Source organism: Salvelinus sp. IW2-2015, unplaced genomic scaffold (genome assembly GCF_002910315.2).
Source record: "Salvelinus sp. IW2-2015 unplaced genomic scaffold, ASM291031v2 Un_scaffold1850, whole genome shotgun sequence".
NCBI lineage: Eukaryota > Metazoa > Chordata > Actinopteri > Salmoniformes > Salmonidae > Salvelinus > Salvelinus sp. IW2-2015.
The window spans coordinates 27,108-54,543 of NW_019943215.1; the positions used below are offsets into that span (position 1 = coordinate 27,108).

The 27,436-nt window shown below is 44.9% G+C and overlaps 1 protein-coding gene across 1 annotated transcript in view; it reads right to left on the reverse strand.

Moving 5' to 3' along the window:
• Nucleotides 1-4,348: 4,348 nt before the first annotated feature.
• hadhb (hydroxyacyl-CoA dehydrogenase trifunctional multienzyme complex subunit beta) overlaps nucleotides 4,349-27,436 on the reverse strand; it is a 25,196-nt gene continuing 2,108 nt past the window's right edge. The window contains exons 3-16 of the mRNA XM_024139602.2: nucleotides 20,862-20,903; nucleotides 20,675-20,771; nucleotides 20,553-20,597; nucleotides 20,232-20,331; nucleotides 20,052-20,139; nucleotides 14,185-14,372; nucleotides 12,514-12,694; nucleotides 12,053-12,174; nucleotides 11,827-11,906; nucleotides 11,679-11,726; nucleotides 11,474-11,561; nucleotides 8,406-8,480; nucleotides 4,917-5,081; nucleotides 4,349-4,830 (exon numbers count right to left, since the gene is read on the reverse strand). Coding sequence (XP_023995370.1) covers nucleotides 4,795-4,830; nucleotides 4,917-5,081; nucleotides 8,406-8,480; nucleotides 11,474-11,561; nucleotides 11,679-11,726; nucleotides 11,827-11,906; nucleotides 12,053-12,174; nucleotides 12,514-12,694; nucleotides 14,185-14,372; nucleotides 20,052-20,139; nucleotides 20,232-20,331; nucleotides 20,553-20,597; nucleotides 20,675-20,771; nucleotides 20,862-20,903 — 1,355 coding nt within the window. The 3' untranslated portion in view covers nucleotides 4,349-4,794. The remainder of the gene's footprint in view (nucleotides 4,831-4,916; nucleotides 5,082-8,405; nucleotides 8,481-11,473; nucleotides 11,562-11,678; nucleotides 11,727-11,826; nucleotides 11,907-12,052; nucleotides 12,175-12,513; nucleotides 12,695-14,184; nucleotides 14,373-20,051; nucleotides 20,140-20,231; nucleotides 20,332-20,552; nucleotides 20,598-20,674; nucleotides 20,772-20,861; nucleotides 20,904-27,436) is intronic.

Consider the following 27,436-nt stretch of genomic DNA (forward strand, 5'->3'; position numbering starts at 1 on the left):
ATCTAGTGACTGTACATTAGCCAGTAGAATGGAGGGACGATCAGAGGTCCTCCGTCTTATTATCTATGACTGACCACATTAGCCAGTAGAATGAGAGAGGACGATCAGAGGTCCTCCCGTCTTATTATCTAGTGACTGTACATTAGCCAATAGAATGGAGGGACGATCAGAGGTCCTCCGTCTTATTATCTAGTGACTGTACATTAGCCAGTTAGAATGGAGGGACGATCAGAGGTCCTCCCTCTTATGATCTAGTGACTGTACATTAGCCAGTAGAATGGAGGGACGATCAAGGTCCTCCGTCTTATTATCTAGGACTGTACATTAGCCAGTAGAATGGAGGGACGATCAGAGGTCCTCCGTCTTATTATCAATGTGGATCTGACTTCTACGATACCGGGTGGCGTAGCGTCACAACGGCTAGCTATCTGTACTAGACTACAAATTAAGCCAGCGCCTTCGTTTAGAATGGAGACGTATCAAGGCACGGCGTCTCTTCACATCTTTGCTTATTGTATCGGTGACCCAATGCTACACATTTAAGCCATGAAAGTTCACAACGGAGGACGTACATCAAGAGCTCCTCATCTTACTCTTATGAGAACTGTACACTAGCCAAGTAGAATCCGGAGGGTGTGCCACGATCACGCAGGCTCCAATCTTATTATCTATGACTGTACATTATGTCTAAGCATAGTGAAAAACATGGAGGACGCATCAGACCGTTGCGCGTCCATAACATAGTGAGTTCATCTAAAGTGACTGTACATAAGTCAGAGTAGCATCATGGAAGACACGCGACTCAGAGTCCTCCATCTTAATATATCTAGTTGACTGAATTACGCATAAGTCAGAACCGAAGAAATGGCCAGGGGCATACGATCGAGCGATCTTCCTCCACTGTACATTAGCCAGTAGAATGGAGGGACGATCAGAGGTCCTCCATCTTATTATCTAGTGACTGTACACTAGCCAGTAGAATGGAGGGAAGAGGTGGCAGGTTTTCCCTTCACCTTAATCTCACCAGGATCCCACCTCTTGCCTCGGTAACACCGGTGTTTCCTCTTGGCCTGAGAATTGGGTTGGATTTACAGAGAACCCAGTGCAGATATGTTTAAGTAGAAGCCTGAGTTGGGCTAAGTAACTGCTGATCTGATGTTCAAGAAATAAGTGGATACATTGTGAATATTTTTACTGTATTAACAAAGTAATCACAAAATAGCAAAGTCGGGTCAGAGCTTCCTGTACGGTGCCATCTTCATCATCTTGATATCTGGAAGGAGTCAGAGTGCAGGATATGACACTAAAGTCTTCATACTCAGAGAAACCCCTGAGGGGAGGTTACGTGAGTTAGACTAGAAGACTTAGACACTTCATGAACTGCTTCGCTTGCCTCCATCACACACACCACAGACTTTGGACTGATCTGAATTTTTATGTAGACTAATTACCTTGTGAATCTTTTTGTGTGTACTCAGAAACTAACTAGGACTTCTATTTACTGTATTTATTTTCTCATGCTTTAAAAGCCTAGTAGACTTCTAGACTCTCTCACCTTATTCTGTTGGGGCGAGTGACTCTTTGAACTTACAATGGCTAGCCCCAAGAYATTTTTCTTTTTTAGTTCCATGACTCCTGCGTGCTTTGTTGATTGTGAACTTGCTCATTTACCTGACCTTGGGACAGAATGTTTGTTCCCACACTCAGGACTCTGACTCTATTGGTTACACAGAATCTTGGCCTCCCACCCTATTCTAAACACCTCTCGCCGGCTTTGTCTTCATGTTACCTGATGAAATTGCTGTACAACATGATCTTGTTGCCATCTGATGCACATTGATGTCATAAATCAGCACTGCAGATCTCTCCCTGTCCTCTGCKTTAAACGTCAATGAACAAGCCTTCCTTTAGGACCCAGCCTCTGTAAATTATCATAGAATCMGCTTGATCCCCTCTGTCGAAAATGCTTGGACCCTATTTTATATTTTCTRTGGTATTTTYTATTTWACYAGGCAAGTCAGTTAAGAACAAATTGTTATTTACAATGACKGCCTAGGAACAGTGGGTTAACTGCCTTGTTCAGGGGCAGAAYGACAGATTTATACCTTGTCAGCTCGGGGATTCGATCTAGCAACCTTTCTGTTACTGGCCYAACACTAACCACTAGGCTACCTGCCGCCCCATTAACAGGTTCAACCCTGATCTGGCAGAGTTGCTCCACCTCAAGAACACCATTTGGCAAAATGCTCAGAACACAAATATTCAGGCCGACTTGCTGTCGTTCAGGTTTTCTGTTTTCCTAGAGCTAGCCGCTCTACCAGAGTCTTGGTGGTTCTAAGAATTTTTGCTCTGACATACACTGTCAACTGTGGGACCTTATATAGACAGKTGTGCTTTTCCAAATCATGTCCAATCAATTGAATTTACCACAGGTGGACTACAATTAAGTTGTAGAAACGTCTTAAGGATGATCAATGGCAACCGGATGCACCTGAGCTCAATTTCGAGTCTCATAGCAAAGGGTCTGAATACTTAATAAAGTATGTTTTTTTTATATATATATATATATCTCAGACCATTCATCTCAATTTTCACCTAAATTACATACCCAAATCTAACTGCCTGTAGCTCAGGACCTGAAGCAAGGATATGCATATTCTTGAAACAATTTTAAAAGGAAACACTTTGAAGTTTGCAGAAAGGTGAAATTAATGTAGGAGAATAAAACACATTAACGTCAACATTTTTTTKGCATCATCTTTGAAATGCGAAAGGGCCCATACAATGATCTAGGATGCTGGGTGTAATTTAGATGTCCACAAGAGGGAAGCAGTGTGTGCAAAATGTCAGACATACTTTCAAGAATGAGAGCTCTACATAATATGTTGTATCAGTCTCCCAGGTGTCCCTCAGGAGTTTGACCAGATGTGCCCAAGTGGCCAAACTGGTCACTTGATACATTTCCAAGTACACAACTATAGAGAACATACTATTTTATTACCAYAGAATTTTTGTACGTTTACACACTCCTAGGAATGTCATACATTATGGATCATTAGCTTCCTACATACAGGTACTAACCTTCACAGCTCTATAGATGGCTAGGCTGGGGCTGGACTCAGAGACAGCAGAGGGGTCAGACTGGAGAAGCCAGTTCCTACATTTGAATGAGTGGGGGATGGAGGACCTCAATGCCTCAGGTCTATAGATTATAAACTCAGCAGTGTGAAGGTCCTATGGTTGGCCAGGTTGGACACAATACCAAATTCTCTAAATCGATGTTGGGAGGCAGCTTATGGTAGAGAAATGAACATTAAGTTCTSTGGCAATAGATCTGGTGGACATTCCTGCAGTCAGCATACCAATTGCATGCACCCTCAAAACTTGACATCTGCGGCATTGTGTTGTGTGACAAAACTGCACATTTTAAAGTGGACTTTTTCTCTTTTACAAGGTGCACCTTTGTAGTAATCATGCTGTTTAATCAGCTTCTTGATGTGCCACACCTGAGAGGTGGATGAATTATCTTGACAAAKGAGAAAAGCTCACTAACAGGGATGTAAAGAAAGTTGTGGAAAACATTTCAGAGAAATTATCTTCGTGAGCATRGAACATTTATGGGATCTTTAATTTCAGCTGATGYGGGTMTTTATTTCAGTGTACATTTGCTGCTGCACTACGAACACACAGCGACACAATGGTAGGGACTATCTGAGCTGGGGTCACTGATAAGATATTGTCTCAACGCAGSCTTGAAATATGCACGAACAGTGTCCAGGAGCCAAATTCATTTGGATGGACTCCTTCATTCYTGTAGAGCATTTTCGCTTTCCAAAAGATGTCAAAGTAAACTATAAAACTCTGCCAACAGAGCTAGTAGTCTGAAGCCAGTAGCCTGCTGGATTTCACAGCCGTGGCCCAGAGACGTTACAGGGCCCCAAATAAATGGCCTCTTTTTAGAATCTTTCAGAGAGCAGTTACTTGAAGCATAGCTGATTGGTCAGACCAACGTTGGACAGTCCACGGGTGCTTCCTGTTTAAAGTTTCTGCMTGTAGGTGGGAGGAGCAGAATGGAGGCGTGATGGGATTTACCGACGGGAAGGTGTTGAAGCCACCCCAGAAAGGAGAGCTCATGATGCATGGCACGGGAGATGTGTGGATTCCTCCATTCYACAGGTGTGATCAACAGACAGCTGCTAACCAGAACAGAAGCTTTAGGCTTGTTACAGCACAACAACCTTCTATGAAGAAAATGTTGCTTTAGATGTCAAACTTTTTCATGGTAATGGAGGTTACAATTTTACAAACACAGAAAATAAATGACTAATCTATTATGGGAAGCTGTAGACTAGTTCTATTTTTTAATTAAATCATTGTAATAACACATTAATTTGTAAGAAAACAAAAACATATCATGTTGATCTGATCAGGGTGCATCTCAAAGTCTAATGGCTTCTCCTCCATCTGATAAGAACACAGCTGATGGTAGTTGTCCACCGTGATGCCGACTAAGAACTTCCTTTCATGAGGAGAGGAAATGAGGCCACAGACTATGGAGAACACCCCACTGTTACATTACTGGCTGTGTGAATGCTACAGCAGTGTTGTACCCTAACAGCAAGGCAACCTAAAACTCTGCTATAATTTACACCCACTCTCCTCCACACAAACACATGCCCTAACCCAACCAGGCACAGTGGTGTTAGTATGTACAATCTGATAATGTGGGTGTTATTCCACTCTGTATGTGTACAGTCTTCTCCTGCATCATCTCAGTCCTCCCAGAATCCTGTTCTACTGTGGGTATGCTTCGATCACCATCGCATGGCCCTGAAACACACAGGTACGATGACTTTACTGTCCATTACATTGAATTAACTGGAAGCGTGTGTTGGTGTAGTGTGAAAGTGTGTTACCTGTCCACCCGCAGCACATGCAGCCACCAGTCCATACTGGCCCCCCTCCTTCTGCAGACGGTGTGCTACCGTGGTTACCAGACGGCAGCCGGTGGCTCCAAACGGATGACCAAGAGACAGACTGCCCCCCCACAGGTTAAACTTCTCCATGGCAGGGGCCCCCACCTAATCACACAGTCAGCAGAGTTAGGGGAAGGAACATCTCTGCTGGACAGACTATGGAAACCAATGGTACTGTAGATCTGGCATGATACAACGGGACATAATGAAAAGATCACCATTCCACAGGGTTAGTCGTTAGATAATGAACAGATCACCATTCCACAGGGTTAGTCGTGAGATAATGAACAGATCACCATTCCACAGGGTTAGTCGTGAGATAATGAAACAGATCACCATTCCACCAGGGTTAGTCGTGAGATAATTAACAGATCACCATTCCACAGGGTTAGTCGTGAGATAATGAACAGATCACCATTCCACAGGGTTAGTCGTGAGATAATGAACAGATCACCATTCCACAGGGTTAGTCGTGAGATAATGAACAGATCACCATTTCACAGGGTTAGTCGTGAGATAATGAACAGATCACCATTTTCACAGGGTTAGTCGTGAGATAATGAACAGATCACCATTTCCACAGGGTTAGTCGTGAGATAATGAACAGATCCCCATTCCACAAGGTTAGTCGTGAGATAATGAACAGATCCCCATTTCACAGGGTTAGTCGTGAGATAATGAACAGATCACCATTTCACAGGGTTAGTCGTGAGATAATGAACAGATCACCATTTCACAGGGTTAGTCTGAGATAATGAACAGATCACCATTTCACAGGGTTAGTCGTGAGATAATGAACAGACCATTTCACAGGGTTAGTCGTGAGATAATGAACAGATCCCATTTCACAGGGTTAGTCGTGAGATAATGAACAGATCCCCATTTCACAGGGTTAGTCGTGAGATAATGAACAGATCCCATTTCACAGGGTTAGTCGTGAGATAATGAACAGATCCCATTTCACAGGGTTAGTCGTGAGATAATGAACAGATCCCATTTCACAGGGTTAGTCGTGAGATAATGAACAGATCACCATTCCACAGGTTAGTCGTGAGATAATGAACAGATCCCCATTCCACAGGGTTAGTCGTGAGATAATGAACAGATCCCATTTCCACAGGGTTAGTCGTGAGATAATGAAACAGATCCCCATTCCACAGGGTTAGTCGTGAGTGAATGAACAGATCACCATTCCACAGGGTTAGTCGTGAGATAATGAACAGATCACCATTCCACAGGGTTAGTCGTGAGATAATGAACAGATCACATTTCACAGGGTTAGTCGTGAGATAATGAACAGCATTATTTCTACTTCTTAGGACAGATCACCATTTCACAGGTGTTCGCATCTTTCGAATTTTGGAAGTGGAGGGGACACTCGGCCCCTAACATGCAAAGAAAGGGTGGAGCTCTTTGTTCCAGTTTCGATCTCTTCTCTTAAACACTCTGTAACTTTGCCAACGACGCATTTAACCCTCCCGCTTTGGGCTGGATTTGTCATCATGCATAATCTATGAGCAAAATTACTGTTTTACCTCAATTGGTTTCAAACTAGGGATTTTGTGGCCAACTTATCTTGAAGCTGTGCAGCACAATTTTTCCTAAGTTTTCCCCATGTGAGCAAACGCCTTAGCAACTAGAGTTCCAGCCAATGAGCTTCAGCCGCCTGCCATTTGAGTGACAGCTGRCGAGATGAAAACACAGCAGAGAGAAAGCAATGCCGTGCTGCACAGATATGTAGTGTGTGATTATCAGGATGGTTTGGGCTTTTGAGTGATACTTTCAGGACTATAAAGCAGATCTTCCGGAAAGTCTAACACACATGTACCCTGAACTTAATTGAGCATTTGACCAATTACACAAGGCTTTAGTTGTGGGTTAACAGAGATTAGGAATGGGGAAAACCTGTTGTAAACAGAACGTGGATGAGGCAGAAACAACTCTGAAACCCACTATATTTCCTACCTTGTAAACTCAGCAAATAAATAAACATCCTCACTGTCAACTGCGTTTATTTTCAGCAAACTTAACATTTGTACGAACACAAGATTCAACAACTGACAAACTGAACAAGTTCCACAGACATGTGACTAACAGAAATGGAATAATGTGTCTCTGAACAAAGGGGGGGTCAAAATCAAAAGTAACAGTCTGGTGTGGCCACCAGCTGCATTAAGTACTGCAGTGCGTCTCCTCATGGACTGCACCAGATTAGCCAGTTCTTGCTGTGAGATGTTACCCCACTCTTCCACCAAGGCACCGGCAAGTTGCCGAACATTTCTGGGGGGAATGGCCGTAGCCCTCACCMTCCGATCCAACAGGTCCCAGACGTGCTCTATGGGATTGAGATCCGGGCTCTTCGCTGGCCATGGCAGAACACTGACATTCCTGTCCTATCACGCACTGAACGAGCAGTATGGCTGGTGGCATTGTCATGCTGGAGGGTCATGTCAGGATGAGCCTGCAGGAAGGGTACCACATGAGGGAGGAGGATGTCTTCCCTGTAACACACAGCGTTGAGATCGTCTGCAATGACAACAAGCTCAGTCCGATGATGCTGTGACACACCACCCCTCCAAATCGATCMCGCTCCAGAGTACAGGCCTCGGTGTMAMGCTCATTCCTTCRACGATAAACRCGAATCCGACCATCACCCCTGGTGAGACATAACCGCGACTCGTCAGTGAAGAGCAYTTTTTGCCAGTCCTGTCTGGTCCAGCGACGGTGGGTTTGTGCCCATAGGCGACGTTGTTGCCGGTGATGTCTGGTGAGGACTTGCCTTACAACAGGCCAACAAGCCCTCAGTCCAGCCTCTCTCAGCCTATTGCAGACAGTCTGAGCACTGATGGAGGGATTGTGCGTTTCTGGTGAAACTCTGGCAGTTGTTGTTGCCATCCTGTACCTGTCCCGCAGGAGTGATGTTCAGATGTACCGATCCTGTGCAGGTGTTGTTACACGTGGTCTGCCACTGCGAGGACAATCAGYTGTCCATCCTGTCTCCCTGTAGCACTGTCTTAGGCGTCTCACAGTACGGACAGTGCAAWTTATTGCCCTAGCCACATCTGCAGTCCTCATGCTTCCTTGCAGCATGCCTAAGGCACGTTCACGCAGATGAGCAGGGACCCTGGGCATCTTTCTGGTGGTGTTTTTCAGAGTCAGTAGAAAAGCATCTTTAGTGTCCTATGTTTTCGTAACTGTGACCTTAATTGCCTACCGTCTGTAAGCTGTTAGTGTCTTAATGACCGTTCCACAGGTGCATGTTCATTAATTGTTTATGGTTCATTGAACAAGCATGGGAAACAGGTGTTTAAACCTTTTACAATGGAGATCTGTGAAGTCATTTGGATTTTTTAAAATTCTCTTTGAAAGACATGGTCCTGAAAAAGAAACGTTTCTTTTTTTCCTGAGTATATATAGTTAATATTTTACCTTGGCCTTCCGTCCCATGTAGGTCTGTGCAAACCAGTCTGAATCCAACGCTTTCAGGTTAGCCATGATCTGGCCCTGTTAACAAACACACAGCAGTGTTACTATAGATAAGAGGGGAAACATTGAGTCCTGGTATAGAACAGAGCAGTGAACTCAATAATATCACACAATCAGTACGTGTCAAATCTAAACATCTAAATCCAATCGAATTTCACCCCGAATACAACAGACTTAACAGAAAAATGCTTAAACTTTTAGGTCAGAGTTCAACAATAATAATATAAAATACACAAGAATGGACCTACAGTTGAAGCAGGAAGTTTACATACACCTTAGCCAAATACATTTAAACTCAGGTTTCGCAATTCCTGACAATTAATCCTAGTAAAAATTCCCTGTCTTAGGTCAGTTAGGATCACCACTTTATTTAAGAATGTGAAATGTCAGAATAATAGGGAGAATGATTCATTTCAGCTTTGATATATTTAGTCACATTCCCAGTGGATCAGAAGTTTACATACACTCAATTAGTATTTGGTAGCATTGCCTTTAAATTGTTTAACTTGGGTCAAACGTTTTGGGTAGCCTTCCACAAGCTTCCCACAATAAGTGATTTTTGGCCCATTCCTACTGACAGAGCTGGTGTAACTGAGTCAGGTTTGTAGGCCTCCTTGCTCACACATGCTTTTTCAGTTCTTCTCACAAATGTTCTATTCGATTGAGGTCAAGGCTTTGTGATGGCCACTCCAATACCTTGACTTTGTTGTCCTTACGCGATTTTGCCACAACTTTGAAAGTATGCTTGGGGTCATTGTCCATTTGGCAGACCCATTTGCGACCAAGCTTTAACTTCAATATATCCACATAATTTTACTTCCTCATGATGCCATCTATTTTGTGAAGTGCACAGTCCCTCCTGCAGCAAAGCACCCCCAAACATGATGCTCCACCCCCGTGCTTCACGGTTGGGATGGTGTTCTTCAGCTTGCAAGCCTCCCCCTTTTTCCTCCCAACATAACGATGGTCATTATGGCCAAACATTCTACTTTTGTTTCATCAGACCAGAGGACATTTCTCCAAAAAGTACGATCTTTGTCCCCATGTGCAGTGGCTTCTTCCTTGCTGAGCGCCTTTCAGGTTATGTCGATATAGGACTTGTTTTACTGTGGATATAGATACTTTTGTGCCTTGTTCCTCCAGCATCTTCACAAGGTCCTTCGCTGTTGTTCTGGGATTGATTTGCACACCAAAGTACGTTCATCTCTAGGAGACAGATTGTGTCTCCTTCCTGAGCGGTATGACGGCTGCGTGGTCCCATGGTGTTTTATCATCGCGTACCATGTTTGTACAGATGAACGTGTACCTTCAGGCGTTTGGAAATTGCTCCCAAGGATTAACCAGACTTGTGGAGGTCTACAATTTTTTCCCCCAGAGGTCTTGGCTGATTTCTTTTGATTTTCCCATGATGTCAAGCAAAGAGGCACTGAGTTTGAAGGTAGACCTTGAAATACATCCACAGCTACACCTCCAATTGACTCATGATGTCAATTAGCCTATCAGAAGCTTCTAAAGCCAACCCTAACCCAAAACCAGATCAAGGGGAGCTACAGTACCAGTCCAAAGTTTTAGAACATCTACTCATTCAAGGGTTTTCCTTATTTTTACTATTTTCTACATTGTAGGAATCATGTAGTAACCAAAAAAAGTGTTAAATTCAAATATACTTTATACTTGAGATTCTCAAAGTAGCCACCATTTGCCTTGATGACAGCTTTGCACACACCTCATAATAAGGTATTGAGGTAGTATTGTACATGAAGCAGGGTAAAGTGACTAGGCATCAGGATAGATAAGAGTCAAATAAAGAACAGCATATGAATAGTGTGAAAGTGTGTCAAATCAAATTGTACTGGTCACATGCACGTATGTGTTTGTGAGAATGTGTGAGGGAGTGACAGTGTAGTGTGATAGAAAGTGGTGTGTGAGAGAGGAGTGACAGTGTAGTGTGTATAGAAAGTAGTGTGTGAGAGAGGGAGTGACAGTGTAGTGTGTTATAGAAAGTAGTGTGTGAAGAGGGAGTAAGTGTAGTGTGTATAGAAAGTAGTGTGTGAGAGAGGAGTGACAGTTGTAGTGGTATAGAAAGTAGTGTGTGAGAGAGAGGAGTGACAGTGTAGTGTGTATAGAAAGTAGTGTGAGAGAGAGGGAGTGACAGTGTAGTGTGTATAGAAAGTAGTGTGAGAGAGAGGGAGTGACAGTGTAGTGTGTATAGAAAGTAGGTAGAGAGAGGGAGTGACAGTGTAGTGTGTATAGAAAGTAGTGTGAGAGAGAGGGAGTGACAGTGTAGTGTGTATAGAAAGTAGTGTGTGGGTGTAGGGTCAGTACAGCTAGTTCTGGTACCATTAAGATGTTCTGGGCAAGACGAAAGAAGCTGATCATGGACTTCAGTTAAAGGCGGGCCGAACAGGCACCCATTAACATTGACGGGACTGTAGTGGAGCGGGTCGAGAGTTAAGTTCCTTAGTGTCCACATCACCAACGAACTGTCATGGTCCAAACACACCAAGACAGTCGTGAAGAGGGCACGACAACATATTTTCCCCCTCAGGAGACTGAAAAGATTTGGCATGGGTCCCCAGATCCTCAAAAAGTTCTACAGCTGCACCATCGAGAGCATCCTGACCAGTTGCATCGCCGCCTGGTATGGCAACTCTCAGCATTTGACCTTGAGGCGCTACAGAGGGTAGTTCGTTCTGCCCAGTACATCACTGGGGTTGAGGTTCCTGCCATTCAGGACCGGTGCATTTGCCATACCAAGGGGTGATGCAGTCAGTCAAGATGCTCTCGACGGTGTAGCTGGAGGATCTGAGGGTCCATGCCAAATCTTTAACCTCCTGAGGGAGAAGAGGCGCTGCCATGCCATCTTCATGACTGAGTTGGTGTGCGGGGACCATGTCAAGTCCTTAGTGATGTGGACACTGAGGAACTGGAACTTATACTGAGCTCCACAAAGGAGAGCCAACATGTAGAATACGCACACACACACACACACACACGACAGAGTTACTCACGGCAAAGGCCTCATGGAACTCGAAGACATCGATGTCATCCATAGTCAACCCTGCACGTGCCAGAACTTTCGGGGTTCCATATGCTGGCCTGAAGAGGAGAAACAAACTCATGACCTCGTCATCATCCTCCTCTAAGGTTATATAGACCATAGAGCTAATATAGCTGGGTTAAAGTTCAGGTCTACTGTATGTCCGGGTAACTCACCCAAGCAGCAGCTGGTCTTTGGGGTCCTGAGACACGAACACAAAGTCTCTGTAGAACACACACAGCAGATAAACAACACACGACTACACTGCAGATACGTTTATGTAGTATAGTGAAGTATAAGAGTACTAATACAGTATTACAGTACCTGAGGTAGGCTTTGGGCTTGTATCCCATGGCCAGGGCTTTCTCTTCTGACATGATGAGGACAGCTGATGCACCGTCCGTCTGAGGAACACAATTTAAACTCAGTCATTTGAGGTGTTGAGTAACAGTGCTGTGTGTGTGTGTGTGTGTATATATATATGTGTGTGTGTGTGTGTACCAGAAAGGAAGAGTTAGCAGCAGTAACAGTTCTGTGTGTGTGTGTGTACCAGAAAGGAAGAGTTAGCAGCAGTAACAGTGCCATGAGGTTTGATAAAGGCAGGTTTCAGTTTGGCCAGCTGTTCCATGGAGGATGGCCGGATCCCGTTGTCCTTGGTGACCATGTCACGACCTACACACAAACAATATTTGTGATCATCAAAGCAGTCATAGAATGCTCTGTTTGATGCAGGGGTTGCCAAACGTTTTCACTTAGGTCCCCCCTTCCCTCATCATCAACATCATCACCCCCACCACCACCAATCCCCCCATTTAGAAATTGCCCCATGTGCATTTTAACATGCCCCAGGTTGGTAACCACTGGCATGGACTAACTAACCCACTGGTCACTAGTCTCTCCAACACCCTAAAACCACCATGTGTCACCATGGTTACCTGGCACCTTGAAGCTGATGACGTCACTGAGGAGTCCTGCATCCTGAGCCCGTTTGGCTAGTGTGTGGCACCTTACCTGGCACCTTGAAGCTGATGACGTCACTGAGGAGTCCTGCATCCTGAGCCCGTTTGGCTAGTGTGTGTGATCGTAGAGCGAACTCATCCTGCTCCAGCCGGGTCACTCCGAACGCCGCCGCAAGACGGTCCGCACTGTGACCCATCGTCTCTGCCGTGGAAAACTCTGCTACCGCAGGCAGCTAAACACACACATTATATAAAAACACTGTACAGCGCCTTCAGGAAGTATTCAAACCCCTTGACGTTTTCCACTTTGTTAAGTTACAGCCTTAAATAAAACTACAAAACTGAAATATCACATTTACATAAGTATTCAGACCCTTTACTGAGTACTTTGTTGAAGCACCTTAGGCAGCGATACAGCCTCGAGTCTTGGTATGACGTGACAAGCTTGGCACACCTGTATTTGGGGAGTTTCTCCCATTCTTCTCTGCAGATCCTCTGAAGCTCTGTCAGGTTGGATGKGGAGCGTCGCTGCACAGCTATTTTCAGGTCKCTCCAGAGWTGTTCGATCAGATTCAAGTCCGGGCTCTGGCTGGGACACTCAAGGACATTCAGAGACTCCTGCGTTGTCTTGGCTGTGTGCTTAGGGTCGTTGTCCTGTTGGAAGGTGAACCTCGCCCCAGTCTGACGTCCTGAGCAGGTTTTCATCAAGGATCTCTCTGTACTATGCTCTGTTCATCTTTCCCTTGATCCTGACTAGTCTCCCAGTCCCTTCCGCTACAAAACATCCCCACAGCATGACGCTGCCAACACCATGCTTCACCGTAGGGATGGTGCAAGGTTTCCTACAAGTGACGCTTGGCATTCAGGCCAAAGAGTTACATTTTGGTTTCATCAGACCACAGTTCCTCATGATCCAAGCAGGCTGTCATGTGCCTTTTACTGAGGAGTGGCTGCCATCTGGCCACTCTACCATAAAGGCCTGATTGTTGAAGTGCTGCAGAGATGGTTGTCCTTCTGGAAGGTTCTCCCATTTCCACAGAGGAACTTTGGAGCTCTGTCAGAGTGACCATCGGATTCTTGGTCACCTCCCTGAGCCTTAGTGATTCCAAACTTCTTCCATTTAAGATTGATGGAGGACACTGTTCTTGGGGACCTTCAATGCAGCAGAACTTATTGGTACCCTTCCCCAGATCTGTGCCTCGACACAATCCTGTGTCGGAGCTCTATGGACAATTCCTTCGACCTCATGGCTTGGTTTTTGCTCTGACATGCACTGTCAACTGTGGGACCTTATCTAGACAGGTGTGTGCTTTTCCAAATCATGTCCAATCAATTGAATTTACCACAGGTGGACTCCAATCAAGTTGTAGAAATATCTCAAGGATGATCAATGGAAACAGGATGCACCTGAGCTCAATTTCACATCTCATAGCAAAGGGTCTGAATACTTATGTAAATAAGGATCCGTTTTTATCTTTAATACATTTACAGAAATGTCTAAACMTGTTCACACTTGTTATTATGGGGTATTGTGTGTAGATCGCTGAGGATTTTTATTTATTTAATCAATTTTAGATTAAGGCTTTAACGTAACAAAATGTGGAGAAAGTCAAGGGGTCTGAATACTTTCCGAAGGCTCTGTATAAAATACACATATACACAAATGAAAAACAGTCACAAATTAATTTCCTGAAGTTGTAGACACGTGATATACATAACACACCTCGGGTGTGAGATGAGCCATCCTGATAGAGCCTATAAGGCTGAGGCGTTGTCCGAGGGTCTTCGCTCTGTTCAGAGCCAACATGGTCTTCCTCATCTTCCTGCTGTGACGAATAGGAACGTCCGACATAAACTCCACCCCTCCAGCAACTATAGTATCACACTGGCCTGATGTGATCAGCCCCACACCTACAACACACACACACACAGTTACTATAGTATCACACTGGCCTGCTGTGATCAGCCCCACACCTACAACACACACACAGTTACTATAGTATCACACTGGCCTGATGTGATCAGCCACACAGTTACTATAGTATCACACTGGCCTGCTGTGATCAGCCACACAACACAGACTAGTATGTGGCCATCAATACAGACCGGTACCTGTGGCCATCATGTAATCACTTTGAGCCCCTGTACCAGCTGTCTTTGCCAGGGGACTTGGGTATTCCATCTATGGCAGTGGATGCCTCTCCAGCTACCTCTCCCTGTCCTAGTCAATCAACTGCCTGGGCACTTCCTGGACCACCTCCGCCGTGCTCTCTGGATCGGTAGGATAGTCAGTTTTACAAGGGTATGTTGGCAGCATGAGTGAAGGAAGCTTTTTTGTGAAATAGGAAGCCGATTCTAGATTTAATTTTGGATTGGAGATGCCTAATGTGAGTATGGAAGGAGAGTTTACAGTCTAACCAGACACCTAGGTATTTGTAGTTGTCCACATCAGTCAGAACCGTCCAGAGTAGTGATGCTAGTCGGGCGGGAGGGTGCGGGCAGCGATCGGTTGAAAAGCATGCATTTAGGTTTACTTGCATTTAAGAGCAGTTGGAGGCCACGGAAGGAGAGTTGTATGGCATTGAAGCTCGTTTGGAGGTTTGTTAACATAGTGTCCAAAGAAGGGCCAGATGTATACAGAATGGTGTCGTCTGCGTAGAGATGGCTCAAGGAATCACCAGCAGCAAGAGCGACATCATTGATGTATACAGAGAAAAAAGTCTGCCCGAGTATTGAACCCTGTGGCACCCCCATAGAGACTGCCAGAGGTCCGGACAACAGGCCCTCCAATTTGACACACTGAACTCTGTCTGAGAAGTAGTTGGTGAACCAGGCGAGGCAGTCATTTGAGAAACCATGGCTGTTGAGTCTGCCGATAAGAATATGGTGATTGACAGAGTCGAAAGCCTTGGCCAGGTCGATGAATACGGCTGCACAGTCTTATAGATATCGTTTAGGACCTTGAGCGTGGCTGAGGTGCACCCATGACCAGCTCTGAAACCAGATTGCAAGTCGAAAACCTTGGCCAGGTCGATGAAGACAGCCGCACWGTACTGTCTTTTATCGATGACGGTTTTGGACCTTGAGCTTTGCTGAGGTGCACCCGTGACCAGATCCGAAAACAGATTGCCGATGTGATTGGAGAAGGCATGGTGGAATTTCAAATGGTCGGTGATCTGTTGCTAAAATCTTCTAAAGGAAAGTTAAGGCAGGGCAGGATAGATATAGGTCTATAATAGTTTGGGTCTAGAGTGTCTCCCCCTTTGAAGAGGGGGATGACCGCAGCAGCTTTCCAATCTTTGGGGATCTCAGACGATACGAAAAAGGGGTTGAATAGGCGTTTCAACAATTTCTGCGGATAATTTTAGAAAGAGAGGGTCCAAATTGTMTAGCCAGGCTGATTTGTGGGGGTCCAGATTTTGCAGCTCTTCCAGAACATCAGCTGTCTGGATTTTGGTGAAGGAGAAGCGGGGGAAGATTGGGCGAGTTGCTGCTGGGGGTGCTGAGATGTTGGCCGGGGTAGGGGTAGCCAGGAGGAAAGCATGGCCAGCCGTAGAGAAATGCTTATTGAAATTTGCGATTATCGTAGATTTATCGGTGGTGAGTGTTTCCTAGCCTCAGTGCAGTGGCCAGCTGGGAGGAGGTGCTCTTATTCTCCATGGACTTTAGTGTCACAGAACTTTTTGGAATTAGTGCTACAGGATGCAAATTTCTGTTCGAAAAAGCTAGCCTTAGCTTTCCTAACTGCCTGTGTATATTGGTTCCTGACTTCCCCRAAAAGTTGCATATCGCGGGGGCTAATCGATGCTAATGCAGAACACCACAGGATGTTTTTGTGCTGGTCAAGGGCAGTCAGGTCTGGGGTGAACCAAGGGCTATATCTGTTCTTAGTTCTACATTGTTTAAATGGGGCTTATTTAAGATGGTGAGGAAAGCACTTTTAAAGAGCAACCAGGCATCCTCTACTGACGGAATGAGGTCAATATCCTTCCAGGATACCAGGGCCAGGTCGATTAGAAAGGCCTGCTCGCTGAAGTGTTTTTTACATGCCAAATGGCAAGATAAGCACGACAGCAACAAACGCCGACACTACACATCCGAACAAATTATGAAAGACCAGAATTGTAATTTTGAATTCTGTAAAATGARTGTGGAAGAAACATGTATTGTTGTCCATCAGCAATGACAAGGGATCTGACAATCTGGATGGAAAATGACTGAGGATAATAGCAGACGATATTGCCACTCCTATTTGCAACATCTTCAATTCAAGCCTACGAGAAAGCATGTGCCCTAAAGTCATTCCACTACCTAAGAATAGTAAAGCCCCCTTTACTGTCTCAAATAGCCAACCAATCAGCCTGTTACCAACCCTTTGTAGAAGTGTTTTGACTAGGCACAATGCTATTTTACTGTAAACAAATTGACAGACGTTCAGCACTCTTATAGGGAAGGACATTCAACAAGCACTTACACAAATGACTGATGATAAAAAATATTGTGGGGGCTGTTTTGTTAGACTTCAGTGCAGTTTGACATAGATCAGGTCTGCTGCTGGAAAAACGTATGGCTTTACACCCCCTGCTATAATGTGGATAAACAGTTACCTGTCTAACAGAACACAGAGGGTGTTATTTAATGGAAGCCGCTCCAACATAATCCAGGTAGAATCAGGAATTCCCCAAGGTAGCTGTCTAAGCCCCTTTTCTCAATCTTTACTAACGACAGGCTATGAGCCAGTGTCCATGTACGCGGATGACGAAACACGTCAGCTTCTGAAATGACTGCAACAGTCAACAAAGAGCTGCAGTTAGTTTGAGTGGGTGGCAAGAAATAAGTTAGGCCTAAATATTTCTTRAACTAAAAGCATTGCATTTGGGACAAATCATTTCATTAAGCCTCAACTAAATCTTGTAATAAATGCTTGGAGTAACCCTGGATTGTAACCTGTCATGGTCAAACCATAGACACAACAGGAGCTAAGATGGGGAGAAGTCTGTCCATAATAAAGCGCTACTCTACCTTCTTAACAGCACTGTCAACAAGGCAGGTCCTACAGGCCCTAATTTTGACACATACTGTTCAGTCGTGTGGTCAGGTGCCACAAAAAGGGACTCAGGAAAATTATAACTGGCTCAGAACAGGGCAGCACGGCTGGTCCTTGGATGTACAGAGCCAATATTAATAATACGCATGTCAATCTCTCCTCCACTTTCAGCCAGGAGAGATTGACTTCATCACTACTTGTTATTTGTGAAAGGTATTGACATGTTGAAAGCACTGAGCTGTCTGTTTGAACTACTGGCACATCTCAAACTCCCATGTATACTCCACAAGACATGCCACCAGAGGTCTCTTCTAGAGGTTTACCGATTAATCGGAATGGCTGAATAATTAGGGCCGATTTCAAGTTTGCATAACAATCGGAAATCGGTATTTTTGGGGCGCCGATTTTGCCAATATATAACTTTATTTAACTAGGCAAGTCAGTTAAGAACACATTCTTATTTTCAATGACGGCCTAGGAACGGTGGGTTAACTGCCTTGTTCAGGGGCAGAACGACAGATTTTCACCTTGTCAGCTCGGGGGATYCAATCTTGCAACCTTACAGTTAACTAGTCCAACGCTCTAACCACCTGATTACATTGCACTCCACGAGGAGCCCGCCTGCTACGCGAATGCAGTAGAAGCCAAGGTAAGTTGCTAGCTAGCATTAAACTTATCTTATAAAAAACAATCAATCATAATCACTAGTTAACTACACATGGTTGATGATATTACTAGTGTATCTAGCGTGTCCTGGGGGATGATTTAACAAAAGCGCGAAAAAAGCACAATCGTTGGACGACTGTACCTAAACATAAACATCAATGCCTTTCTTAAAATCAATACACAGAAGTATATATATTTTTAAACCTGCATATTTAGCTAAAAGAAATCCAGGTTAGCAGGCAATATTAACCAGGTGAAATTGTGTCACTTCTCTTGCGTTCATTGCACGCAGAGTCAGGGTATATGAAACAGTTTGGGCCACCTGGCTCATTGCAAACTAATTTGCCAGAATTTTACGTAATTATGACATAACATTGAAGGTTGTGCAATGTAACAGGAATATTTAGACTTAGGGATGCCACCCGTTGGATAAAATACCGAACTGTTCCATATTACACTGAAATAAACGTTTTGTTTTCGAAATGATAGTTTCCGGATTTGACCATATTAATGACCTAAGGCTCGTATTTCTGTGTGTTATGTTATAACTAAGTCTGTGATTTGATAGAGCAGTCTGCCTGAGCGATGATGGGCACCAGCAGGCTTGTAAGCATTCATTCAAACAGCACTTTCCTGCGTTTTGCCAGCAGCTCTTCGCAAGCACAGCGCTGTTTATGACTTCAAGCCTATCAGCCTAATGTCTGGTGTAACCGATGTGAAATGGCTAGCTAGTTGACGGGGTGCGCGCTWATAGCATTTCAAACGTCACTCGCTCTGAGACTTGGGAGTAGTTATTCCCCTTGCTCTGCAAGGGCCGCGGCTTTTGTGGAGCGATTTAACGCTGCTTCGAGGGTGGATGTTGTCGATATGTTCCTGGTTCGAGCCCAGGTAGGGGCGAGGGACGGAAGCTATACTGTTACACTGGCAATACTAAAGCGCCTATAAGAACATCCAATAGTCCAACAGATCTTGTGTTGTAGATATGTGGTAGTAGAGTAGATGCCTGAGGGTACACAATGCATTATGAAATCTGTTATGAAAGTATTATAATGTATATCTGCCTAAATGTTGCTGGACCCCAGGAAGAGTAGCTGCTGCCTTGGCAGGAACTAATGGGGATCCATAATAAACCCCAGGAAGAGTAGCTGCTGCCTTGGCAGGAACTAATGGGGATGCATAATAAACCCCAGGAAGAGTAGCTGCTGACTTGGGCAGGAACTAATGGTGACCCATAATAAACCCCAGGAAGAGTAGCTGCTGACTTGGCAGGAACTAATGGGGATCCATAATAAACCCCAGGAGAGTAGCTGCTGCCTTGGCAGGAACTAATGGGATGCATAATAAACCTCAGGAAGAGTAGCTGCTGCCTTGGCAGGAACTAATGGGGATCCATAATAAACCCCAGGAAGAGTATGCTGCCTTTGCAGGAACTAATGGGGATCCATAATAAACCCCAGGAAGAGTAGCTGCTGTCTTGGCAGGAACTAATGGGGATCCATAATAAACCCCAGGAAGAGTAGCTGCTGCCTTGGCAGGAACTAACGGGGATCCATAATAAACCCCAGGAAGAGTAGCTGCTGCCTTGGCAGGAACTAACGGGGATCCATAATAAACCCCAGAAGAGTAGCTGATGCCTTGACAGGAACTAATGGGATGCATAATAAACCTCAGGAAGAGTAGCTGCTTGCCTGGCAGAAACTTAAGGGCGGATCCATAATAAACCCCAGGAATAGTAGCTGCTGCCTTGGCAGGAACTAATGGGGATCCATAATATACCCCAGGAAGAGTAGCTGCTGCCTTGGCAGGAACTAATGGGGATCCATAATAAATAAAAAAATCACAGACCGATACCTGTGGTCATTATTAGAGACTGGTACCTGTTGTCATAGCGACGTTGGAGGAGATGCAGGCCATGGTGACGGTGTGAGATGGGATCTTATCAGAGAAGCCTGCTCCCAATGAAGCCTGGAAAACACATACACTCACTCTGAATACGTGTGACAGGGAAGGGGGTGGAGTGTGTGTATATAACGTGTGTGTGTGTAACGTATGTGTACCTCTCTAGCCACGTTGCTGGTCTTGACCTCCTGGATGACGGTTCCATAGATGATGTAATCTACTGCATCCTTAGGGAGACTGGTTTTATGCAGCAGACCCCTACACAKACACCCCAGTGAGAACGTGTGTATTAAGAGATGTCATTTATTAGGATCCCCATTAGCGACAGCTAGTCTTACCGGGGTCCAACGACGAACAGAAAAAAACATTACATCCATTTATTTTTCATGTTAAGCATCTATCAGTACATACACAGAACGAGCAGGTCACATGGGGGAGAGGCGTTGTGAGATRATGTGTATAGAACAGAGATGACTTACTGCAGCGCTGCTCTGGCAAGGTCATGGGGCATCAGATCAGCATATCTGGAAAAACACACATTTTGAACACACAAGACACATTTTCAACYCCTCCCACCCCAAACCTATGCTCCCAGCCTTACGTGGTTCCTGAGAGGAGGAAAGGTGTTCTGACTCCTTCCACCAGAACTATGTTCTTCACTCCAGGTTTAGCCAATGTCTTCTTACTCTTAGTCTGGACTGGACACACACAGACAAAGAAAATATAGTAGACGGTGTGTGACGTCACGAGCTCAGGGCAGCGATCTCAAAGTGTGTGTAGACTCTTACCCTGGGCGTGGAGCTGGACTGATGTACTGAGGGAGCGGGTTGCTGTAGAGAAAACAGTCAGTGTGAGTGACAAGGGCTGACCCCATTTTGTCAATTTTTTGGGGGTCAAAAATGTCATTTTTAATTTATGGCACACGATCCACGCCCGTCTGAGAGGACTAATCCATTGAAGGCCACAGGGAAGGCACACCAGTAGTAGCCTACATTTACCGTTAATTACCATCATTTATCTACAATGTTTCATTGGTTACAGTCATTTCTGTTAATGCATTCTATATATCATTCCAGTCTTACCGTTGTCATCGTAGGAGTGGACACGTTGTTTAGGGGGCACAGCCTAGGCTACACCTGAGAAACAGGTTTCGGTTCATTTACGAGTTGTCTATTTATTAATTGTCTCTTGTTTGGAGCGCTCCTGTCAATCTTAAGGACACGCACCTGATTACGCATAGAAGTAGTGCTAGTCTAACTGGCCTGCGCGAAAATGTAGGTCTATAGAAATGCCCACCTCGGGATCCGATACTATTTCTGATTGAGAAACTCACCCTCCAGACATTATTTCCTAAAGGTCTAAATGAAATGCCTATGTATGTTGTGAATTTGAACATGAATTATGCCCCCATTTCAGATTACTGTTTTTCGTACGATGTACCCAATGATTCATGAAAACTTGCTCGGTAGGTTGACGTCCTCACTGTGGTTTTACAGACGTGTTTAATACGTCTTATTTACACACWYTAATATTTATGAAATGCATATTGTTATATTTGGTAGCATGTGTTTTTCCTTCGCCTCCAACCCCATTCGATGCGTGGAACGGATGTGGGTGTGGCTAGGTCTACATCAGGGTGCTAATTTAAAACTCACAAAAGCTCTGACGAAGGCCGTGAAGCCAATACGTAAAGCTCTGACGAAGGCCGACACGTAAAGCTCTGACGAAGGCCCGGAGGCCGATACGTAAAGCTCTGACGAAGGCCCGGAGGCCGATACGTAAAGCTCTGACGAAGGCCGATACGTAAAGCTCTGACGAAGGCCCCGAGGCCGATAAGTAAAGCTCTGACGAAGGCCGATACGTAAAGCTCTGACGAAGGCCCCGAGGCCGATACGTAAAGCTCTGACGAAGGCCCCGAGGCCGATACGTAAAGCTCTGACGAAGGCCATGAGGCCGATACGTAAAGCTCTGACGAAGGCCCGGAGGCCGATACGTAAAGCTTATTAAAGATCAGTGATACTATCAAGAACTGAGTGYGGTTTCCTTCATCTTGTTCAACTGTTACCATGGCACCTGCAAAAAAGATTGCTCAGATGTGCGAGTGCCTTTAGAATTTTGATCGAGAAACTCGAGGTGGTGAATTAAGTCATTTTTTCAACAAGTTAAAAAGTCAATTTTTACATCCGTTGAGAATGACAAGAGTTCCTCAACGTAGCCCATTAGAAACATCTTTCCAGATCTCTCCCTTTCCATGACCACTCCGCATGAAACAGGAAGTAATGCTCTGACCCGGTGGAAACAGGCGGATTACTTCTTATCCAAATAACGTACAGCTGTGTCTGTCCAGAGCCAGAAACTGGGGGCAGAATATTTGACACAATGTTGCTAGTGCACTAGCACAAGCTCTGGGCAGGCCCAAGTTAATACAATGTCTCAAGCTCTGGGCAGGCCCAAGTTAATACAATGTCTCAAGCTCTGGGCAGGCCCAAGTTAATACAATGTCTCAAGTTCCTTGCAGACAGGCCATGCATAGCCAATGTGATTTAGAAGATATTTATGTTTATCAGAATATTTTCAACCTGCAATGTTTTTATTTGTTGGTTTTATGTAGGCTATTTTTACATAGTTGGGAAAAATTGAAATACTAGTCGATGTAAATACAATTGCCTTGTCATACTTATTGTTCTATAGGTTMATTTGCGTAATTTTGTGATATGAAGTTGCAGTACGTGTATTTTCTTTAGTCGTCATGTATCTTATTTATCACAGCAGATGCTACAGAGCCTAGCAGGCTATGAGTGGAATAATACCTCATTCTGGACCGCTGGATGTTGGAGTGAAACATGTTCTTAGCACTAGAACCGCCAAGACAGTCAATCTGACAGTTTTCAATAACTTACTTTAAAAAATAAACTGAACCCACCTGTCCCTGACTTCTAAATATGCATATTTTACACTAGCAGTACCTTGAGATAAATATCATAAAATACAAACACTGAGCATTTCATCCTCAAAGCGCAATGAGTCAAAATGATCATTTGCATATGTAAATAGTCAGACTTCAAGGAGTACCGATAGCCACCAACTAGAAAAGCCTTGTTGGACTAAGGTCTAAGGCAGGGGTCTCCAACTCATTCCATGGAGGGCTTAGTGTCTGCTGGTTTTTCCCTTCCAATTAAAACCTAGACAACCAGGTGAGAGGAGTTCTAATTAGTGACCTTGATTGATGAAGTTAAAGGGAGGCGTGAAATCCCGCAGGCACTCGGCCCGCCGTGGAATGAGTTTGACACAAGTGCTCCAAAGTAAAACTAGAAAATGAAATGTAAATATTTGAAAGAGCAAAATAAAAGAGAAAAAGTGTAAAATAAATTGTACTTGTCGAGTGCCTAAAGCATATGCGTTGGAACAGTTTTTTTATAACAAAACCAGTGAAGGCTCCTCAGAGGACGAAGGGAAGACCATCCTCAGGGAATTTAATAAAAACAAAAATAGTGAAACGTAGGTTTACAGAAGCCTCAACATCACTGTGGTAGCACATTGGTATAGCGGAGGATAGCTTTTATCCGTCCTCCTCTGGGTACATTGACTTCAATAGAAAACCTAGGAGGCTCGTGTTTCTCACCCCCGTCCATAGACTTACACAGTATTTATGACAACTTGCAGAGGACGTCTTCCAACCTATCAAGAGCTCTTGCAGCTTGAAATGACATGTTGTCCACCCAATCAAAGGATCAGAGAATTATTCTAGTACTGAAAGCATAAGCTACAGCTAGCTAACACTGCATAACATGAGGTGAGCAGTTGACTCAGAGAAAGACAATAGTTCAATTAATTTCTTAAAATGAAGAAGCATGAGACAGCTAGCTATATTTTGTTTTATGCAGCTAGTTTAGCCTACTCCGACACCTGGTTCAAACAAAGACGGATGCTATGTTAGCTGGCTATCCAACACTGGAACTCTTCCAAGGCACRGTAAGCTTTTGGTTTTATTAATTTATTGCCATCGGGGCCCGCCGGTGTAACTGCTTACTGTGACTGTACTGCATGACTGCAGCGGATTTACTAACACGTTAGAGTAGCTACACTATATATATATATATATACAAAAGTATGTGATCACCCCCTCAATTTGTGGATTCACCTATTTCAGCTACACCTGTTTGACAGGTGTATAAAATCAAGCAACCAGCCATACAACCTCCATAAACAAACATTGGCAGTAGAATGGCCTTATTGAACAGCTCAGTGACTTTCAACGTGGCCTTTCTAACAAGTCAGATTGTCATCAAATTACTGCCCCACTAGAGCTGCCCCGGTCAACTGTAAGTGCTGCCCCGGTCAACTGTAAGTGCTGCCCCGGTCAACTGTAAGAGCTGCCCCGGTCAACTGTAAGAGCTGTTATTATGAAGAAGTGGAAACGTCTAGGAGCAACAACGGCTCAGCAGCGAAGTGGTAGACCACACAAGCTCACAGAACAGGACCACCAAGTACTGAAGCACTTAGCGTGTAAAAACCGTCTGTCCTCGGTTGAAACACTCACTACCGAGTTTCAAACTGCCTCTGGAAGCAACGTCAGCAGAAGAACTGTTCGTCGGGAGCTTCATGAAATGGGTTTCCATGGCCGAGCATCCTCACACAAGCCTAAGCTCACCATGCGCAATGCCAAGTGTCGGCTGGAGTGATGTAAAGCTCACCGCCATTGGACTCTGGAGCAGTGGAAACGCAAAATCTGGAGTGATGAATCACGCTTCACCATCTGGCAGTCCGACAGAAAAATCTGAGTTTGGCGCATGCACTACCTGACACTACCTGACCCAATGCAGAGCCAACTGTAAAGTTTGGTGGAGGAGGAATAAAGGTCTGGGGCTGTTTTTCATGGTTCGGGCCCCTTAGTTCCAATGAAGGGAAATCTTAATGATACAACATACAATTACATTCTAGACGATTCTGTGCTTCCAACTTTGTGGCAACAGTTTGGGGAAGGCCTGATCCTGTTTCAACATGACAATGCCATCGTGCACAAAGCGAGGTCAATAAATAAATGGTTTGTCGAGATGGGTGTGGAAGAACTTGACTGGCCTGCACAGAGCCCTGACCTCAAGCCCAATGAACACCTTTGGGAAGACTTGGAACGCCGACTGCAAGCCAGGCCTAACCGCCCGACCTCACTAATGCTCATGGCTGAATGGAAGCAAGTCGCTGAAGCAATGTTCCAACATCTAGTGAAAAGCCTTCCCAGAAGACTGGAGGCTGTTATAGCAGTAAAGTGGGACCAACTCAATATTAATACCCATGAGCAGGTGTCCACATACTTTTGGTAATGTAGTGTATATTGACAATGATGTAGGCTGTGTGTAGCGGTTATGATATGAAGGTTTGGCTTGGAGGGGTTCCCACAAGGTCACAGAAAGCTGATGTGTTATGCACTGAAGTCCAGAAGCAAAGCGAAAAGGTGAGAGCTTGTAGATGCAAGAAAGAATTATACAACGAGCAAAATGAACATTCTGTTTGTATGTGGCTGTTATGAAAGTGAACTGTGTGAGATCAGGGGTGCATTCATTCCGTCGATTCTGAAAAACTTTTCTTAAACGGAAGCATACCCGAATTTGCTGTTGGACTAATGATTACACCTTAGATCAGCTAGATGCAGGCAAAAGTGTGCAAGGTGGCGTTTAATGTGTTACCATCTGTCAACTTGATTCCGCTAATTTCTCTAGACCTACGTTGTAAACTTTCATTCATAGGCCAGGTTGTATCAACCTCATGATGGGTATAGGAAACATTAGAGTATCATGTAGTAACCTAAACCTGTCAATGTCACATCGAGCTGGGTGAATGGAATATGAATGACAGTCATCCAATACGCTGTAATAGAAATAAGACAATGCCCATTAAAAAAATGTAATATTTGTCCTCATTTTAAAGCGGCACCGACCGCTACTGGACTAAAAATACCCAAACCACCAAGGCGCACGTTGAGCAAGACGCTCAATGAAAAAACTAGCAGTAGCCTAAACATCAGCGGTTTGTGAAGTGAAAATCAGCACAAAAGCAATAATACCATTATAATGAATGTGTCGATATGACAGCAGTCACTTACTGGACATCATTTGTGGCCTCGCTCATGCTTACAGTGTGGTGTGGGTTCATGCAAAACAGTCACCACAAGTCACTTTCACGCAACACTTTTCAAACATGTCGATTGCAGCTAAAACAGGTGTTGTGGGTTCTGTTCTAAGTGAATCTGCCCACCTGGCAGTTGCTCCTCCCCCTGGGAGCTGGGCTGCTCCTCCCCCTGGGAGCTGGGTTGCTCCTCCCCCTGGGAGCGAACATGGGGCCTAACAGGAGAAACATGGGGCCTACAGGAGAACATGGGCCTAACAGAGAACATGGGGCTACAGGAGAACATGGGGCTTACAGGAGAACATGGGGCCTACAGGAGAACAATGGGCCTACAGGAGAACATGGGGCCTACAGGAAGGCACAGCATGGGGCCTACAGGAGAACATGGGGCCTACCAGGAGAACATGGGGCCTACAGGAGAACAATGGGGCCTACAGGAGAACATGGGGCTACAGGAAAATGGGGCCTACAGGAAAATGGGGCCTACAGGAGAACATGGGGCCTACAGGAAATGGGGTACAGGAAAACATGGGGCCTACAGGAGAACATGGGGCCTACAGGAGAACATGGGGCATACAGGAGAACATGGGGCCTACAAGGAAGAACATGGGGCCAACAGGAGAACATGGGGCTACAGGAGAACATGGGGCCTACAGGAGAACATAGGAATCTACAGGAGAACATAGGGTTCTACAGGAGAACTGGGTCCTACAGGAGAACATAGGGTTCTACAGGAGAACATGGGTCCTACAGGAGAACATGGGTCCTACAGGAGAACATGGGCCTACAGGAGAACATGGGGCCTACAGGAGAACATGGGGCTACAGGATGAACATGGGCCTACAGGAGAACATGGGGCCTACAGGAGAACATGGGGCTACAGGAGAAAATGGGGCCTACAGGAGAACATAGGGCCTACAGGAGAACATAGGGCCTTACAGGAGAACATAGGGTTCTACAGGAAACAAGGGTCTACAGGAGAACATAGGGTCCTACAGGGAAAAATGGGTCTACAGGAAAATGGGTCCTACAGGAAACATGGGTCCTACAGGAGAACATGGGTTCTACAGGAGAACATGGGTTCTAAGGAGAACATGGTCCTACAGGAGAAATGGGTCTACAGGAGAACATGGGTCTACAGGAGAACATGGTCCTACAGGAGAACATGGGTCCTACAGGAGAGACACATGAGGGTCAAGGCAGCAGCAAAGATTCCTTAAGAGCCAAGTTGCGCCCAGCT